This window comes from Myxine glutinosa, chromosome 12, assembly GCF_964187855.1.
Source record: "Myxine glutinosa chromosome 12, kmMyxGlut1.1, whole genome shotgun sequence".
NCBI classification, from domain to species: Eukaryota; Metazoa; Chordata; class Myxini; order Myxiniformes; family Myxinidae; genus Myxine; species Myxine glutinosa.
In genome coordinates, this window is record NC_136272.1 from 11373597 (window position 1) to 11393251 (window position 19655).

At 50.1% G+C, this 19655-nt stretch overlaps 2 protein-coding genes across 2 annotated transcripts in view; both read left to right on the forward strand.

The window, feature by feature from the left end:
• Window positions 1-19655, forward strand: part of PDCL3 (phosducin like 3) — a 61591-nt gene that overhangs the window by 16918 nt on the left and 25018 nt on the right. The window contains exon 2 of the mRNA XM_068133290.2: window positions 13934-14066. Within this exon, the coding sequence (XP_067989391.1) occupies window positions 13934-14066 (133 nt within the window). The remainder of the gene's footprint in view (window positions 1-13933; window positions 14067-19655) is intronic.
• Window positions 9688-19655, forward strand: part of AASDH (aminoadipate-semialdehyde dehydrogenase) — a 107051-nt gene continuing 97083 nt past the window's right edge. The window contains exon 1 of the mRNA XM_078766465.1: window positions 9688-9858. Coding sequence (XP_078622591.1) covers window positions 9782-9858 — 77 coding nt within the window. The 5' untranslated portion in view covers window positions 9688-9781. The remainder of the gene's footprint in view (window positions 9859-19655) is intronic.

Below are 19655 nucleotides of genomic sequence, written 5' to 3' on the forward strand. Positions count from 1 at the left end.
CCTAGGTTATTTGATTAATACAACGCAGAGTCAAACTATTGGCAACAAATCCTTACGTGAAACACATACTAATGAAATAACTAAAGAAGAAGCCTATGGTGTGCTACGTGTTGCTCGTGGCCTAACTAGGGTGCGACCTTTGACCTTTACACCAACAATGGGAGTATTTACAGGGGATTATTTATAAGGGAACATTTACCAAAATTTACCAAGTGGAGGGTTCTAAAAACCACAACAATATATATATATTGTTGCGAATATGGAATTTGGCCTCCATATCCGCTTGTAAATATTCCCCTATTTCCCCAATACTCCCCAACTATCCCCAATCCCCCATTCCCTAGTCCCATTGTCTGTAAACAACACTCTGTAGAACCGACCTTCCCCTTTTTCCCCCATTAAATGTCGTGCCCAGGTCCACCGCATCTCACGTAGACAACTTTCGGACATCTTGCTAGTTATTCTTAGTCTATGTCAGTTAAGGACTCGTTTCCATTAATTCCGACTCTTCGTTGCACCAGAATGTGATTATATGGCACCAGTAGTGAGTTTAGGACCTTCCCATGCCTCCTCCCGTCTTCTTCCCCAAACAACAACAACAACAACTACAACTACAACTACAACTACAACAACAATTACAACAACAACTACAACAACGGCGCTGCGCGGAGGAGTGTGCGTCCTCACACCGGCTCGGTTAGCCGCCATTGACGATGCGCTCCGACGGGGTTACCACGAAGGGGCTCCTTGTCAGCCCCTCGTCAAGGGCGGAGCCGGTAACCCCCCCCCCCCCCCCCAGCACGCACCCAAGGAGAAGCAACGTGCCGATTCCATCTGGGGCGGAGCTAACGAGCCGAGGGCGTGTCACTCCCCGCCGGATATACGCGGCCACGTACCGGACGTGACGTGAGATGCGCCCCGAGCTTGAAGAGGAAGAACCAGTCGTGACCTCCGAGCGCTGTGACCTCCCTGCATCTACTGGACCGTACAGTACCCTGTCCTTGAGCCAAGAGTGCACCTTGAGCCATCGATACCCGCTTTCCTTGCCATCAATCCCCGTGTGAGTCAGCCTTTTGTCCCGTTTATCTGTCGTCTGTTGGGGTTAATATAAGTGTGTCTAAGTGCCTGTCTTTCTATGATGTCCCTCTTGTAGTTGTAATCTAACCTTCCGCCTTAATATAATCTCCTCCGGAGGTCTTGAGAACCGTATCCCTGGTGTCGTGTCATTTTAATCCCAGCCGTGTGTCTTTTCCTTCATTGATCTAGCGTAGCGCGATTAGTCAACGTTCGGGTATAATCGGGTAACTTGTGCAGACGTGGTCATACCAAACCGCTCGGTAAATAACATCTAAGCCGCGTCTGTAACAATTGGTGTCGAGGAGTGGAATTCGGACCCGGGACTAAATTTATTAGGCCCAAATTTGTAGTAGAATCGATTCGGAGCGCGTTTCCCGCGCGAAATTATAACGGCGAAATTTGAATTTGTTATACGAAAATAAAAACCCGAATTTTGAAAGTCGCGCTATGGCAGACCAAGACAGCTGGGGTCCGGTAGTGGAGAGTGAGGCAGGGTCGGTCCAGGACCAAATTGAGGGACGCGAGGAGAGCGAAGCAGTGAGGGTAGCAGGTTCGCAAAGTAGCGCCGTCACGCACGAAGTAGCGGGCGCGCAAAATGGCGCCTCGCAGATGGCCACGGCGTCCACGCCCGCGACCGTGGCAGCGCCCCTGGTGGATTTGAACCTTTTTTTTATACAAATGAAGGCCCTTATGGCCCAGAATAGTGAGCGAATGAGGGCTGATAGTGAGCGGTTGGGGAACCGGATGGATGCTCAGGGTGAGCGATTGGAGGGCCAAATGGGGGTAATGAGGGACGAAGCGAGGGCTCAGAGTGAGCAATTGGGGGTAATGGGAAACCAAATGGGGGTAATGAGGGACGAAGCGAGGGGTACTGGTGAGGGATTAGACAATAATTTTAGGGGATTAGACAATAATTTTAAGGGATTAGACGAGAAATTTGGGAAATTAGACAATAGATTAGGGGAAATACAGGAGGGGTTAATGGGGGTAGAAAACAGAATGGCCGCTCAAGAGAATCAAATGGAAGGGATGCAAAAAGGGTTAGAGGGGTTAGAAAACACCATGGAAGGCAAATTGAGGGACATGAGGGACCAAGCGGAAAGGGAAGTTAACCAAATGGGGCAGCAGATAGAGGGGGTCAGAATGGGGGTAGAAGCCAAACTGGATGCTCACAGGGAGGAAATGGAGCAGATGAGGGTGGCATCTGGGCAGGAGATGCAAGTGATGGGAGAGGAGATCAGGAGAGGAGTGAGTGAGGAGTGCGCGAGGAGGTGAGGCACTGTAAGGAGCGCATGGAGAAGGAGGTGAGAAAGGGGACTGTAAAATTGCAAGGGGGTATAGAGGAGTTGACGCTGGGAGTAGAACAACTGACAGTGGGACAAAAGGAGTTGGGGGACCAGGTAAAGAAGAACACAGCGGTAATAGAGGGTTTAAAATCGACACAGAAGGAGATGAAAAAGGACGTAGGGGTAATTAAAAAAGAGTGTCAGACGGTACATGAGGACCTGACGAGGAAAATGGACAAGGTGGTAGAGGTGATGGAGGTTAAAGAGCGGGAGGTGCGGGAGCACATAGAAAAAAATAAAGTGGAGTTAGAGGAAGAACTTAAAGGGGCGCACGAAGAGATGAAGGAGGTGAAGCAGAAATTAGAAGAAGTGGAAGAAGGGGTGAGCGAAATTAAGAAGCGACGGAGAGAGGATAAGAAAGAGATAAAGGAGGAAGTAAAAGAATTGGTCCAAAGTCTGTGTTCGGATCGTGATGATGTGCTCATTAACCGGATGAGGGATTCGCAGGTGATGGAGGAGAAGCGAAGAGAAAGAGGACCCGGTGTAAGTGGTGACCAATATGGTCGTGCGTATGATGCGCCAGGTGATTTAATAAGCTTGGGGGTCGAGATAGACCCGGATGTTCGTGAGAGGCCACGAGTGAGGTGTATGGCTGGTCCGGAGGGTATGGAACGAGAGGTGCGAGGTGTGGGTGAGCAAGGTTGTGGTGGTATGGAATGGGTAGCGGGTTGCGGAGGTGTGACCCATGCATCGACACCAACAGGGGTAGTTGTTGGAGGGACCGGGGAGGCACGAGAGCCCCTTGGGGGTAATGTACTGTGGGGGCCCGGCCGGTTCGGCCCCGCGCTGACCCCGCAAGGGGCGACGCACGGGGTCCGGCAGGCGGGCAACGACTCGCATGCGAGGTGGTCCCACAAGGTCCCACTCGCGCCGTATGACGGCAAGAGTGATCTACGCGCGTACCTGGCGCAGTTCGACTGTGTGTGTAAGGGCAACGGTTGGGGTGAGGACGAAGGTGGAGTACACCTGGTGGCCGCATTGCGCGGCGCGGCGGCGGAGGTGCTGACGGCATTACCAGCGGGTGCTCTCACCCTGCCAGCCCTCCGCGACGCCATAATTAATCGATTCGGCATAGAACAGCAGAGCGAGCTTGTTAAAGCTCAGCTCGCGCTGCGAAAGCGCAAGCCCCAGGAAGCCATCGGGGAACTTGCCCACGACATTCGCCGCGCAGTGGGGATCGCACATGCTAGCATGGCAGCGGATTCCCGGGAAAGCCTGGCGCTGGACCATTTTATCCAGGCCCTCCCGGACATTGAGCTCCGGCAACAGCTCGCCATGTGGCGCCCGCAGACTCTGAGCCAGGCGGCTGACGCTGCGGCCCGTTGGGAAGCAACGAGGCCCCTGGCCCGGGGGGGCGAGCGTCTCGCAATGGCGTTCCGCCAGGTGGGACCCCCGATGGAGGGCGGACCCCTTAGGGGGCCCGCCCACGACGTGGGTCCTGACCTGGCGGGCATGGTCCGGAGGCTGGTGGACCAGCGCCTGGCAGGACCTGGACCATGGCAGGCGGCCCCGGAGGTGGCCGCGGTGGACCACGAGCGGGTAATCCAATTCGGACCTACAGGGGGGGAAATTTGGAATTCCGGAGGCAAGCACCTTATCAGGTGAGGTGCTATACCTGCAACCGTCTGGGTCACCTGGCGCGGCACTGTCGAGCCGCGCGCCGGGATGATCCCCGGCGGTTGAGGTCCTCAACTCCGCCCAGGGGGGAGCGGGTTAGCCGACCCCAGACACCCCCCCGCCAGACCCCGGGAAACTAGAAGGTGTCGGGCACGTAGGGCGGTGTTCGGCAGCAGAGGATGGAGGAGAGCCCTCATTGACGCGACAGGTCATTTATTGTGGCCAAATTGGAACCGGTAGCCTGACAATTAGATGCAAAATTGCCGGCGTGGGGGTAGACGCCGTAGTGGACACAGGAGCTAGCGCCACGATCATCAGCCCTGTGGTCCTTGATTCGAGCGCAGGTGGCTGGGATAAGATCCAGCGCCTGCAAAATTATAGTTTGCAGCTTGCTACCGGGGTAACGGCCCCGATCATAGGGCGTGGTTCTGTGACCCTCAAGTTAGGGTCGGTAAGGAGGGAGATAGATGTTTGGGTGGCGGAGGTGTGCGACCCATGTTTAATAGGGTTGGACCTGTTGACTGCCAGCGGCTGTAAAATCGACTTGTGCCGGGGGATCCTGCAGGTGGGAGTAGAAGAGCTGCCGTTAGGGGGAGTGAGCACGGCCGAGAGAGCGGAGCTGGAGGCTTCCGAGGCCGTGACCATCCCCCCAAGGGCCGAGGCGATAGTGCCGGCCCGGTGGGCAGCTCGCCCAACATGGCAGGAGTCCTGCGGCCTGGTCGAACCGGTGGCAGCGCAGTCCATACCGGGTTTAATCGTGGGCCGCACCCTTGTAAAAACGGACGGACCGGTAGTGGCCGTCCGAGTAATAAATATGAGTACAGAACCACGCACTATAGTAAGGGGCACGAGGGTAGCTGGCTGCACCCCAGTTGAGGAAGTCGCGACAGTGAGGGGCGAGAACGTCCAGCCGAGCCGACCCCGGGGGGAGCCTTCAATAACAAGTAGGAATTGGCCCGATCCCATTTGCGAGATGGTAAATCGTAGTAGCGTAGAGTTGGGAGGTACCCAGAGGGAGGCCTTGCACAAACTGGTTGGGTCCCATTTGGACCTCTTCTCCCTGTCCACCGAGGATATTGGACGTACGGGCCTGGTGAAACATCAGATCCACACCGGTGAGGCCCGGCCTATTCGTCAGGCCGCCCGACGGCTCCCTTGGAGCAAGAGGGCGGAAGCTGACGAGCAGGTTGAAAAAATGCTCGACGCAGGTGTGATCGAGCCCTCGGGAAGTCCTTGGATGTCACCTGTTGTGCTGGTCAAAAAGAAGGATGGGACCACGCGGTTCTGCGTGGACTATCGCCAGCTAAACAACGTGACACTCAAGGACTCATATCCCCTGCCAAGGATTGATGACACCCTCGATGCCGTTGCGGGCTCAAATTGGTTCACAACTTTGGACCTCAAGAGTGGGTATTGGCAGGTGGAGATGGATAGGGCAGGGAAGGAGAAAACGGCATTTTCCACAGGTAAGGGACTGTATCAGTTTACTGTGATGCCGTTTGGTTTGTGTAACGCCCCCGCCACCTTTGAAAGATTGATGGAGCATGTACTGGGCGGCATGCCATGGCAATCATGCCTGGTGTACCTGGATGACGTCCTGGTACATGCCCAAACGTTCCCCCAGGCAGTAGCTAATTTGGACCAGGTGTTCGGGTGCCTCAGACAGGCAGGGTTGAAGCTGAACCCGAGTAAGTGCACTTTGTTTGCAAGAGAGGTGGCCTATCTAGGTCACGTGATCGGCCGCGAGGGGGTAAAAACGGACCCAGACAAAATTAAAGCGGTAGAGGAGTGGCCCGCACCACGTACCATCAAGGAGGTGCGGGGATTTTTGGGACTCTGCTCCTACTACCGGCGCTTTGTGGCGAAATTTGCGGAGTTGGCCCGTCCCCTCCACCGGCTTACGGAGAAGGGGACGCGATTTAATTGGACACGGGAGTGCCACGAGGCCTTCCAAAAATTGAAGGGGTGTCTAACATCCGCACCCCTTCTAGCTTACCCCACTAGCGACGGGGCATTTACCCTGGACACGGATGCGAGCCAGGAAGGATTGGGCGCAGTTTTGTCTCAGACACAGGAGGGCGTGGAGAGAGTGATTGGTTATTATAGTCGGGCCTTAAGTAGGCCCGAGAGAAATTATTGCGTCACTCGCAAAGAGTTATTGGCTATGCTGGCTGCCATGAACCATTTCCACCCGTACTTGTACGGGCGGAAATTTTTGGTTAGAACTGACCATTCCTCCTTGCAATGGCTCCTTCGGTTCAAGGAACCAGAGGGCCAAATTGCAAGGTGGTTGGAAAAGTTGCAGCAGTACGATTTTGATGTGGCCCATAGGGCCGGGAAGGCCCATGGTAATGCGGACGCACTCTCTCGGCGTCCTTGTCTGGGGGAAAACTGTAAATTTTGTGCGAGACACGAGGAGAGGGAGCAATTGGGCGATTCGGACCCGACCCTCGTTGTCCGGGCAACCCGGGTGAGAGGGCCAATTTTGCCACTAACCGCGGACGAAGAATTTGGAGAGTTGGCTTGGAGCACGGCCCAGCAGGAGGATCCTGTTCTGGGGCCGGTGTTCCAATGGGTCAAATTGGGGCAAAGACCAAAGGGGGAAGAGGTCACCCCCCTCGGGGCGCAAACAAAGGCGTATTGGGCTCAGTGGCAGACCCTGGAATTGAAAGGCAACATCTTGTATCGCAAGTGGGTGGAGGTTCCCTCTGATAGAACTTCCTGGCTGGTGATAGTCCCTGACAAATTCAAGAACGTCATATTGCAACAGGTGCATGGTACCCGCTCCGGCGGCCATTTGGGCAGGACAAAGACAATATCTCGGGTCCGCCGGAGGTTCTATTGGGTGAATATGGGGCGCGACATACAGGACTGGTGTCGGAGATGCGACGCCTGTTCTGCCAAAAAGGGACCAGCACGGAGGATGAGGGCCCCCCTTCAATTACATCAGGTGGGGGCCCCCCTTGAGCGGGTGGCTATGGATATTCTAGGACCGCTGCCCCGCACCCGCCAAGGTAATAAGTATATCCTCGTTGTAATGGACTATTTCACCAAGTGGCCGGAGGCCTACGCCCTCCCCAACCAAGAAGCAGGGGTGGTAGCGCAGGCCTTCGTGGAAGGATTTGTGTGCCGGCATGGGATTCCACAGGAGTTGCACACCGACCAGGGACGAAATTTTGAGAGCAAATTGCTAAAAGATGTGTGCAGTCTCCTGTCAATTCGGAAAACCAGAACAACGCCTTTAAGACCTCAATCTGACGGGATGGTGGAAAGATTCAACCGAACTCTAATCCAACAACTGGCACTGTTCACCGCCACCCGTCAGGATGACTGGGACGAACATCTCCCTTACTTGCTCATGGCCTACCGAACCAGCCAGCACGGGGCCACCGCATGCAGTCCAGCGTTGCTTATGTATGGGCGGGAGTTACGGGCTCCCGCCGACTTGCTATGCGGTCCCGTGCCAGACACAGTGGTTAACCCGCCGAGGGAGGGGTACGCACGTCACCTAGAGGAAGGCATGGAGCTAGTCCATGCCTTCGCCCGCCGCCAACTCCATCTGGCGGGGGAAAAGATGAAGCGCAGGTACGACGACCGGAGCCAGGGGAGTCAATACGCTCCGGGGATGAAGATTTGGTTCTTTAATCCCCGGAGGCGGAAGGGAAGGTGCCCAAAACTCACCTCCCCCTGGCAAGGCCCAGGAGTCGTCCTGTCGCAAATCTGTGACGTGGTCATTAAGATCAAAATGGGGCCACGAGCCCTCCCTCGGATCGTCCACGCCGACCGGATAAGACCTTACACCGGCGAGCAGGCGCCCCCGTGGATTGCCTCGGCTTTAGATGCCGAGGCGGGACCCAGTACCTCTGAATAAGGGGGGCTTATTAGTGCCAGAGGACTGGGGGATTGAGGAGCGATGTGCCCGGTGGGTAAGAGTGGCATCCCTGCCACCCTGCCCAAGGGGGGCAAAGGAGCAATAGCTTATGGGGTGTATGGCAGTGAAAACTAGCCCGGGTGGGTTAGGTTATATTGTAGGGATCTAGCGAAGATGACATTAGGTAACGTTAAGTTTAGTTAGTGACTGATACCTGTAGTGGGGACGCAGGTAGATTAGTATGGATGATAATGACGAGGGAGCGCAATAGTTTAAAGGGACGACTGGGAAGCGCAAGTTTCAGAAGGGAGTAGTTAGCTGAGATGATGCCGTGTGTGTGAGGATTGAACAGGTGTGATTGCACAGGTGTGCAACTGGACAGGTGTGTGGAGCAGTGTGTGAGTAGTGAGTGTGTGGATCAGCGCAAATGCACTTGGGGAGAGAAGGGTGCAGGTGGCACCAGGTGTGAGAGCACAGGTGTGCAAGTACAGGTGTGTGGAGAGAGTTGGAGTAAGTGGTACGGAGTGGTGTGCATGGTGCGAAGGTGTGAATGGGGGAAGAGTGGACCCCCATCACGGATACCCGGGGCGGGTAGTGTAAGTGTTAGGTAGAGGGTACAGGTAAATTGTGGTTGGATATTGGCATTTGTGGTGCGGTTGCAGAATGGTGTTGTGGATGGGTGCATTATTGTCGTGGAAATGGCTGGGCGTGTAGCCTGTTAGTGTGTGTAGTTGGTTGGGCACTCCACCACTGTGAGGATGTCGGCCAGGTGAGGCCGCAGGTGGGCTCTGGGAGCCGGTAGTTGTGAGTGGGTGCCTGAGGATCCCGGGTGTGGATCGGGTAGCCCAGTGCCAGAGAGGGCACCGAGTGGGGAGAGCGCCAGAGGGCCTTCCCCAGGTAGTTAGGTTAGGGTGAGGAGCAGGTAAGCTCGGAGGCAACTGCAGTGGTGGAGGTGTGCAGGTGGGTAGACCCACTGGGAGAGGTACACGCCACAGCCCAGAAATTGTGCGAGGGCACCGGGAGATGAATCGGGGGAGTGAGACCCCAAATTGAAAAGCACCACAGTTTGGCCAATGGGAATTGGTTTTTAGAACCCATAGTGTAAGAGGGCCAATGGTTTGGCCGGAGAAAGACCCCGGGTAGTGTAAAGTTGTTAAAGTCAATTAGGAAATAGTTAGGATTGATGAACCTGTCGCACCATACGCAGCCACTTACCTGTAGTGATGATGATGACTCCACACCTGTGTTTTCTTTGTTTTGTGTTGCAGGAAGTAAGGACTGCTGTTGGATTTGTGAGACGCATCACGACGTGGATGAGACATTGGGGTGATTCCATCTCTCCCTCCTTAGGAGGGACTGATGATGAATTGGTAATGGCAAATTGTGATGTTCAGTTGGAGATGGCAAATTTTGATGAGAGTTGAAAATGGCAAATTTGATTGGTTAGGAGGGAGAGAAGACGAATTTGGTTTATGGGAGGAACGGGGAAGACAGTAGGGATGTTTGTTGATTTGTAAAATAGATGTTTATGGGTAGTGTTGTGTTTTGTGGATACAGTAAGGGGTAAGGGAGGGGCCATGTAGGCTACCTGGTGGGGGGGGGGGGGGGGAAAGCGTACGATAGGAACGTACCTGTCTCACCTGGTTCCCATGTGCCCCCAGTGTGCATCATCTTGTATTGCGTGCACTTTTGCGCCCTTACCACCTTACTCACTTGTCTGCTTCTTTTGTCTCCCACCTCCGAGGATCTGGCTTTGGGGTAGAGAGAGAGGAGAGAGAGGTGCTGGCTACGCAGTTGTGGGCCTGCACTTTCGCTGCTTGCTGCCTGGATCGATACACCATATGGACCGCAATTTTGGTGGCCACCCACAATGGACCGCAGTTCGTTTGCGGCCAAGCACCACCCGTGGATGGACCTATGGGTCAACGTGGCACCTATGCCATACAGGTGAACCACTTTTAGTTGACACCACTGAAGGCCACAATACAGAAATGGACGCGGTTGGCGCCTTTCTTTATTTTTGAAAGAAGCCAGAAGGCCAAGTGCACCACACGAAGAGCAAGAGACACCTGCAGGGTTAGGGGTTGTTGAATTTATTTTTATTCATTGAACAATGGTGACTGCACCGGATGGTGCTGACTGTGTGATGGGGTGGTGCTTTTGGTGTTTGGAAAGGGTGCTCTGCACGTTATTAAAGGCCGTAGGCCACAGAGCACTCGTGGGTTGGTGTATCGATGCTGGCATGCGTGCTCTCTCTATGCATAACATCTGCATGTGTTCCTCCAGAAACAGGTCCTGGATCGTAGTGTAAATAGCAGCGTAGTCTTGTAAATAATGCTCCCTACCGGCTGTATGTTTAGTTTGCGAATTCTTTCCGGATTCGGTTATCCTGTGGGTGTGTTTCTGAGAGGAGAAGGGTGCAACGTCGCAGGGGGACATATTTACTCATTTGTGAATATCTGTAAAACTGTCGCACTCAGGGTAGAGTTAATAGTAGTGGGAACTACATCTGAGTGCCACACTAAACTAGGTAAAAATTTATCGGGTCGGGACGCCCCGAGGGTAGAGAAGGGTGCAATGTTGCGAATATGGAATTTGGCCTCCATATCCGCTTGTAAATATTCCCCTATTTCCCCAATACTCCCCAACTATCCCCAATCCCCCATTCCCTAGTCCCATTGTCTGTAAACAACACTCTGTAGAACCGACCTTCCCCTTTTTCCCCCATTAAATGTCGTGCCCAGGTCCACCGCATCTCACGTAGACAACTTTCGGACATCTTGCTAGTTATTCTTAGTCTATGTCAGTTAAGGACTCGTTTCCATTAATTCCGACTCTTCGTTGCACCAGAATGTGATTATATGGCACCAGTAGTGAGTTTAGGACCTTCCCATGCCTCCTCCCGTCTTCTTCCCCAAACAACAACAACAACAACTACAACTACAACTACAACAACAATTACAACAACAACGGCGCTGCGCGGAGGAGTGTGCGTCCTCACACCGGCTCGGTTAGCCGCCATTGACGATGCGCTCCGACGGGGTTACCACGAAGGGGCTCCTTGTCAGCCCCTCGTCAAGGGCGGAGCCGGTAACCCCCCCCCCCAGCACGCACCCAAGGAGAAGCAACGTGCCGATTCCATCTGGGGCGGAGCTAACGAGCCGAGGGCGTGTCACTCCCCGCCGGATATACGCGGCCACGTACCGGACGTGACGTGAGATGCGCCCCGAGCTTGAAGAGGAAGAACCAGTCGTGACCTCCGAGCGCTGTGACCTCCCTGCATCTACTGGACCGTACAGTACCCTGTCCTTGAGCCAAGAGTGCACCTTGAGCCATCGATACCCGCTTTCCTTGCCATCAATCCCCGTGTGAGTCAGCCTTTTGTCCCGTTTATCTGTCGTCTGTTGGGGTTAATATAAGTGTGTCTAAGTGCCTGTCTTTCTATGATGTCCCTCTTGTAGTTGTAATCTAACCTTCCGCCTTAATATAATCTCCTCCGGAGGTCTTGAGAACCGTATCCCTGGTGTCGTGTCATTTTAATCCCAGCCGTGTGTCTTTTCCTTCATTGATCTAGCGTAGCGCGATTAGTCAACGTTCGGGTATAATCGGGTAACTTGTGCAGACGTGGTCATACCAAACCGCTCGGTAAATAACATCTAAGCCGCGTCTGTAACAATATATATATATTTAAACTCGAATACGCGAAGCGCAAATGTAGAAGCAGGTCACATGTTATGACCCATGAATACGCAGTTAAAGGGGTATAAAGAAATTAATTCCTGGTTTTACCACCATTTTGCCCAGTGTCTATTACACCACCTTATTTAACATGTTACTTGAGTTTTTAGTGCCTGTTGTTTTTTTTGTCATTTTATAACGTCTTTAAAACAGTAAGCATCCTGGTTGGAATGTTTTTCAGTTTAGTTTGACTGTCCCAGGCAGAGAGGCGGAGTAAACATATTGTTGCGGATCTCAACGTCGGCCTTTCCCCTTACCAAGGGGGGATTAGTCCCCTTGTCTTTTACTCGCCGACGTGATCCGGGGCTATGACGTTCCTTCCGGTCAGCGTTGAGTAGGGTCGTAGGCCGAATTCCTAATACCTAATTACCAACGCCTCCCAGGAAGCAAGGAAATAACCCCACCCGAATCACGGTTGTAGTGGAAACGCCGAGCGATAGCGAGCCGTGAGCCGAGTTGTTAACAGGAACTAAACCCGATCTGAGCGGTTCCGAATCGTGCCATGCTTACCCAATGGAGGAAAGGACTGATACGGTCGAATCAGGAAAAACAGGAAGAACAGATTGGTCTATTTATTACAATTTGTACAGGAAGGAGAAGAAGAACACACAGTGAAGCTTATACAGTCTTAACTTATCCCAGGACACGGGCCCGTTTCACTCTCAGGCACACTCACACGGGGATGTAGAAGGTCAGGGTGATGGTCCAGGGATGATGGCGTCCAGGCAGTCGCTCCGGTCCCCGACTTGTACCGCGAAGCAGATGGTCAGGGCAGCAGAAGCTCCCCGCGGGTCGTTTACGCGGAGCGGACAATTACTGGGCGAAAGGCAAGGCTGGCTGGCGGTTACTGGCGACCACGGTCGCGTACGTATTAGATGCACTGGCGCTATATGCGCTCCCAATACCGCTCAATAGGCGCTCCCTAATGCAAGTTCAATAGCATACGTGCTCTTTCAAAGCGCGTATCCACTGCAGTCCTCTTCCAATGCGCTTTCCTCATGAGGCCTTTATGCACAGCCACGTCGCATAAGTCCTCTCGCATAAGTCCTCTTTACCATGCGCTTTCCTCATGAGTCCTCGCCAATAAGTCCTTTTTACCATGCGCTTTCCTCACGAGTCCTCGCCAATAAGTCCTCTGGAAGGGCTTTGTACGCGCGTTTATATAGCGCCGCCCAGCGAACCCTCTGGAACTTGCCAGCCGCGCCTTTACCACGCCCCTCACGCCATTTCACCCGAGCCCTGGTTGGTTGTTGGCTCTTACCAGGTCTGCCTTTGACGTGCTGCTTGACGTGGCCACACCCTGACCTCGCGCTCCTCCCCCTTTCCAGGCCTACCTCGTGGCATTTGGCTGGTTTCGAGTCGCTGCTGGCAAAGGAGGTGGATTAGCCGAATCAGGGCGCGTGATGGATGCTGCCCAACGAGGTCGATTTGGAGGGTGGGCCGCAAAATGAACGGGACCTAAGCTTATTTCTTTTACACAACGCAGGTATCACTAATGGGAATGGCCTTATCCTGACACATACTATGACATAACTAATGTTCTAAGGTGGCCTACATGTTGCATGTGGACTAACTATGGGGGCAAACCGTTAACCTTTAATGATCAATATGTACACTTCTCAGAACCGCAACAATATTATTTCACTCCTCTCTGCGCTTGTGTGATCGGGACGAAATCAGAGCCAAGGTTCGGTAATGCGAGAAACTTGTTTTCCTTTTCATGTTCCGATTCGTCTTCAAAATCTATAGCCCAGGTATGGATCTGTTCCTGCATTCACGAGTTGTGATTGTGATGTTTGTTAGAGGGTCTCATAATAAAGTGAATGTGCTGTTGGTGTTTATTTGTTCCTCTGACGGCCCTGTTTACCCCCACACCACCCCATCCACACCACAAACACAAAAATAATAATTAAACATCTCGGAGATGTCCCTGTTTCCACCCCACCCCACCCTGGGTGAAATTAAGGAGATAAATTGATATTATAAATAATGTGGTGTTGATAGAGTGCATATATGATGGGCCAAATGTCCTCTTATATCCACGCTCCTTGGATATCCTTGTATTGGAAGGTAGAGAATGGGACAGCATAATACAAATTTACTGCTTAAAAATAAATCCATAAATAACGTATGGAAGGACCACAGCATCTCCTCAAAAAAGGAAAATACACTTTTGGAAACTATTTCTGACACTTGGACATCACCAGGTAAGAATACAAGAAACAAAAGGTACTTCGATCCAGGTTTTTGATATATTCTTGTTTGTTGTTTTTATCCTTCCCAGGATCAAAATGAAGATACGGAATGGAACGCTGCATTGCGGAAACATGGCATCATACCAAAGCGGCAGGGAGCTGAAGGAACGGACCACAAGAGTCTTCAGGAAGATGAGGAATTAACAAAAGTGCAGTCAGTTGGTGTGTATCCTCAGTTGGTGTGAGTTGGGTTGTTGACAAGAACAAGCCGATTCTATTTTGGGTCAGGGCCGGATCCAGATCTAGCCTATCGGTGGGATACAAAACATAAACTGTTTGCCTGGTGTAGGTATGCGCTCTACAGAGTGCAGTTCCAGCTTATTATAGTTATTATTGACTGACACTTTGTTTTAACAGAATAAATAAATGAAGGGTGAATACACTTGAGAGAAAGATAGATATAATTATTAATGTTGATCAGTCTGTCTATGTCTGTGATAGGGGTGAGTGGCTTGAAGGATGAAGTGGGACAAATCGTTGTGGACCCAGATGGAATTAAAGGAAGATGGAAGAGATATATGGAAATGCTGTTGAATGCAGAGAATGAATGGGATGGCAACATAAAGAGTAACCCAGTTTTAGGACTGGCAGAGAAGATAACCGAGAAGGAAGTTGAGGAAGTGATAAAATAAATGAAGAGTAGAAAAGCGGGAGGGCCGACGGGAGTTGTGAGAGATATGTTGAAGGCAGCAGGAAATTGGGGTATGAAGAGAATGACAGATCTGCAATCTGGTGGTGAAAGAAGGCCGCATTCCAGTGGATTGGGAACTGAGTACCCTCGTCCCTCTATACAAGGGGAAAGGTGACCCTCTGGACTGTGGCTCGTATCGAACGATAAAGTTATTGGAGCATGGAATGAAGGTATTGGAAAGGGTGCTGGAGAGGAGGATAAGGAAGAAAGTGAAGATTGACGAAATGCAGTTTGGATTTATGCCAGGAAGAGGAATGACAGATGCGCTTTTTATTGTGAGGCAGTTGCAGGAGAAGTACATGGAGAAGAGGAAGAAGTTGTTTCTTGGGTTTGTTGATCTGGAGAAACCATTTGATAGGGTTCCACGTGAAGTAGTGACATGGGCATTGAGGAAGTTGGGAGTGGAGGAATGGTTGATCAGAGTAGTGATGGCAATGTACAAAAGAGCGCGCACAGCTGTAAGGACGAAGGACGGGAACAGTGGTGAGTTTGAGGTGAAGGTGGGAGTGCATCAGGGGTCGGTACTAAATCCACTACTATTTGTAGCTGGGATGGAGGTGCTGGCTCGGAACGTAAAGGAGGGTTTACCGTGGGAGTTGTTGTATGCAGATTTATCTGGTGTTGATTGCAGAAAGTATGGATGGACTGAAGGAGAAGATGAACAAGTGGAAGGAATGTATGGAGACAAAAGGTCTGAAGGTGAATATCGGACAAACGAAGGTGATGGCAAGTGGTAAAGCATGTGGTGAGGTGGAAAGAACTGGGAAGTGGCCGTGTGCTGTGTGCAGGAAGGGTGTCGGAGTGAATTCAATTCAATGTACAATGTGCGCTGAGTGGGTTCATCAAAAATGTAGTGGTTTCAGAGGGTCATTAACCAGTGTGGCAGCTACATTCAAGTGTAAGGTGTGCACAGAGGGAGCTGCAGATGGAGGAAATGTTGAGTTGGATCTTGGAGACGGCGTGAAGCTGGAAGGTGTGAAAACATTTTGTTGCCTAGGAGACATGCTGAATGGAGAAGGCGGATCAGACTCGGCAACGTTTGCTAGAGTGAGATGTGCATGGAAGAAGTTTCGGGAACTGAGTGGCGTGCTGACGAGGAGGGGAGTGTCATTGAAGCTGAAGGGAAAGGTGTATGCTGCATGTCTGAGAAGTGTTATGATTTATGGGAGCGATACATGGGTAATGAACGTAGAGCAGCAACGAAGGCTGAAAAGGGTGGAAATGCGAATGGTTCGGTGGATGTGTGGAGTATCGTTGAGAGAGAGAGGAAGACAAATGATGAATTGCGAAAGATGATGGGAATAGAGCCTGTGATTGATGCTGTGAAGAGGACCAGGTTGAGATGGTTTGGTCATGTGTTGAGGAATAATGAAAGTGACTGGTTGAGAAGAGTGATGGAAATGAATGTAGAAGGAAGTAGAGGACGGGGAAGACCGAGAAAGACTTGGCTAAAGATGGTCGAAGAAGAAATGCGGGCAAGGGGGTTAACAAGGGGAGATGCAGAAAATAGGGCAAAATGGAGAAGATTGTCATGGGGACCGCCAGGCTAACCCCCGCTCTTGCAGGGAAAATGGCCTTAAAGTGCCTGTTGTTGTTGTTGTTGTTGTTGTCGTCTGTCTATGCTATGGAGTGCATTACACCACGGCGGGGAAAAAATTTACTCAAACATAATCCATTAAATTGATTCCAACTGGGGTTGAGGCCGTTCTCGAGCTCAAAGGAACTCACACTGATTTATTATTGATTAAACGCAAGCACAGATTAGATTTTCTCTCCTATTATAATAAGTGTTTTATAGCACTGGAAGTTCCTCTAAATCCCTTCAAAAGTGTTTTTGGCTTCATATGACAACTAGAGCGGTACTCGGTAGAGCGCATACCTCCACTGATACGTCAGATCTGAATCCTGGTGTTGGCTGAACATTTAAGGTGGTTGGTTTAAGACCCTTGGGTCATGAGTTCAAGCCCCTGTCATGCTGTTGAATTCACACCAGGTGGGTCGACTCAGGCTGTCATTTTTCTGAGGTTGACAAAATGAGTACCAGCTAGCTGGTAAGGGGGCACTGCATCAGCGACACAGCAGCACCCTCAGAAAATGATGTAGCCATGCAGTCACAGACTGCAGAGGAATAAATAAGGTCTGATCCGGATTCGGACCTGAACCAAAATCAAATCGGCTTGTTCTTGTCAACTCCCCAACTCATCCCCCAAGCTTTGTCATCAGTCGTCCACAACTTTTTGAGATATCATGATATATGTATAAATTGTATATCATTTTTAGCCCCATCTCTCAATGGTGAAGAATCGCTTTTAAAAATTCTCACATCTGGATCCTGCTTCAGATCTTCACCAAGACCAAATTAATTCATCCTCGTCACACACACAACCTGCCCACCTGGTTTGGTCATAATCCGTCCATAACCTTTTTGAGATATCAAGCTATACTTTATATCGTTTCTAGTCCTATCCTCGATGGTGAAGAATCATTTAGAAACTTCTTGGATCCGGATCCAGACCAAACTCTAATCAATTCGTCCTTGTCACACACCCAAACCCTTCTCCAAATTTCATCTGAATCCGTCCACAACACTGAGTGATCTGCTCACAAACAAACAGACAGACATGGGTGAAAACATAACCTTCATCCACCTTTGGTGGCGGAGATAATGAAATCGATCCAAAATAGGTTTGAGACAGTTCTCAAGGCAAAAGGGGTTCACACTGATTTATTTATTATGTGTAAAGAAATTAGATTATTTTTTTTCCTGTTGTAATAAGTGTTGTTGTATCCTTAAGAGTTTATATAATCCCTTGAAAGTCCTTTTTTCGTTTCATGTTACAATTATTTATTTTATCATGTCTCAATTAATAAATTTCCTACTGCACTCGTATTTTGCACCCCACTGTGTGTACATCTTGGCATGCAAAATGATAAAATATCAATCCCATAAAACCATACGACATGACTGCAAAGACATTGCCTCTGAAACGCATGGTTTTAACCCCCCCCTCCACCCCCATCTTGCTGGCGTGGTTCGACATACGTTGCATGATTCTTTCACGACGACATATTGTATTTAAATTTTTTTTGAAGTTTCATTTTTAGTACAATACATGACCTCTCAAAGTCAGAATCTACAGCATTTTAAAAAAATAATCATTTATATATATATATAATATTAGTGCAGCAGATAAACACAAAAATTGTGCATTTTATGAGAAAAGCATGAAATTTTTAACATAGTTAGTGCATACCATAAGGTTTATTTTCAGATGTGGAGGGAAGTCAGATTTGACCTCTGAGAACCGTGAGAGGTCAAATCCAAAATGGCCGCCAGTCCACCGAGTCTAATGTTCAAACGCGCTTAATTTTGGAACCAAATAGTGTAGAAAAACATTATAGGTGTCATTTCCAACTAAATTTGGGATGCCCAGAGGTGAATGATGCTTTCAATGAACTCCTAGGCATGCCAAGTGAGGTCAGTGAAGGCTCAATGTTACTGCTAGAGTGATTTGTGGTGCTGATGTACGATAGAACCAGTGGGAGCACGGAAGTGAATGATGCCAGGAAACAGCTCTTCACACAGAAGTGTAGAACTCTAGAGAACATTCCTCCAACCCAGGCAACACTCAAGCAGCACATGAAGCGCACTTGCTACCAGGCCAACTGTTGGAACCAGGCATTGGTCATGGATCCAGAGATGCCAGACCCATCTGACTGGGGCTGGACAAAGGAGACAACTGGGTGGCAGCCTCTTTGGAGCACTCTTCCTGAAGCATCAAAATCGTGCCATGAATTGATCGACTGTGGCTGCAAGAAAGGGTGCACTGGACGCTGCAAGTGTGCCAAAGCTGCACTCAAGTGCACTGCACTGTGCTTCTGTTCTGGAGACTGTTAGATTTAGATCATTACCAATTTTCATCTTTGCACTTGATTTAATGTAAGCTTTGGTGGACATACTTGGTTAACTACAGTTATTTTTCAGAGGTTATTGCATCATTCCTTGCAGTGTAAACACTTTTTTTTTCATCATTTCTGGTCTTTAGGTGTTCTGTACCTATCCCTGTACCTGAAAAAATAAAGTTTTAAAAGTTCAAATGAACTTTTTCCAATAGCAGTTCCAACTGCAGTATCATGAAAATAGATGTTTAACGTAATTTGACCTTGACCGTGACCTAAATGCATGTCCTTGAGTTCTGGCGATCTCAAAAGTATCACCAAATGAATGGGCATCCCCAATTTAGTTGGAAATGACACCTATAAGCGCGTTTGAACATTAGACCCGGTGGACTGGTGGCCATTTTGGATTTGACCTCTCACGGTCCTCAGAGGTCAAATCTGACTTCCCTCCACATCTGAAAATAAACCTTATGGTATATACTAACTATGCTAGAAATTTCATGCTTTTCTCAAAAAATGCACAATTTGTTAAAATATGAGAGCTTATCCGCTGTAGTATATGTGTACCATCTCACAAAAGGACATGACACACCTTTTGTAGTTCCAAATATTGCTCGTTCATGTCTCTCATTTGCATAATGATGAATAAATGTGCAGACAGTATAAATAGGGAACATCTCGTCGTCCAGTTTGAGCATCATATCCGAGAGGGAGCTTTCATGAATCTGCAATCTGAATCTGCTTTCATAAATGTGGACACGTCCAAGAGGATGACAGTACACACCTGAGACACCCCCAAAACAACTGTGGTGAATGTGATAATGAAGTGGAAGACGACAGGCAACACTAAATGGCTATCCATCTGCCCGACCATTGAAAATGACCTCGGAAGTGAAAAGATTCCTGTGAGGTATTATTGGATGGAATAATATGAAAGAGCTTAATATAGGCTTAAAGAGCTTAAAAGAGCTTAAGCCTGGTGTTGGCTTAGCGGTTAGGGTGCCGGCTTGGGATCCGAGGATCCTGGGTTCGAATCCCGGTCGATCGCTGAATTAACGCCAGGGGGGTTGACTCAGCCTGTCATGCTTCCGAGGTTGGCAAATTGAGTACCAGCTTGCTGGGATGAATGATCACGGTGTGTACCCCGATTTAGAATAGGT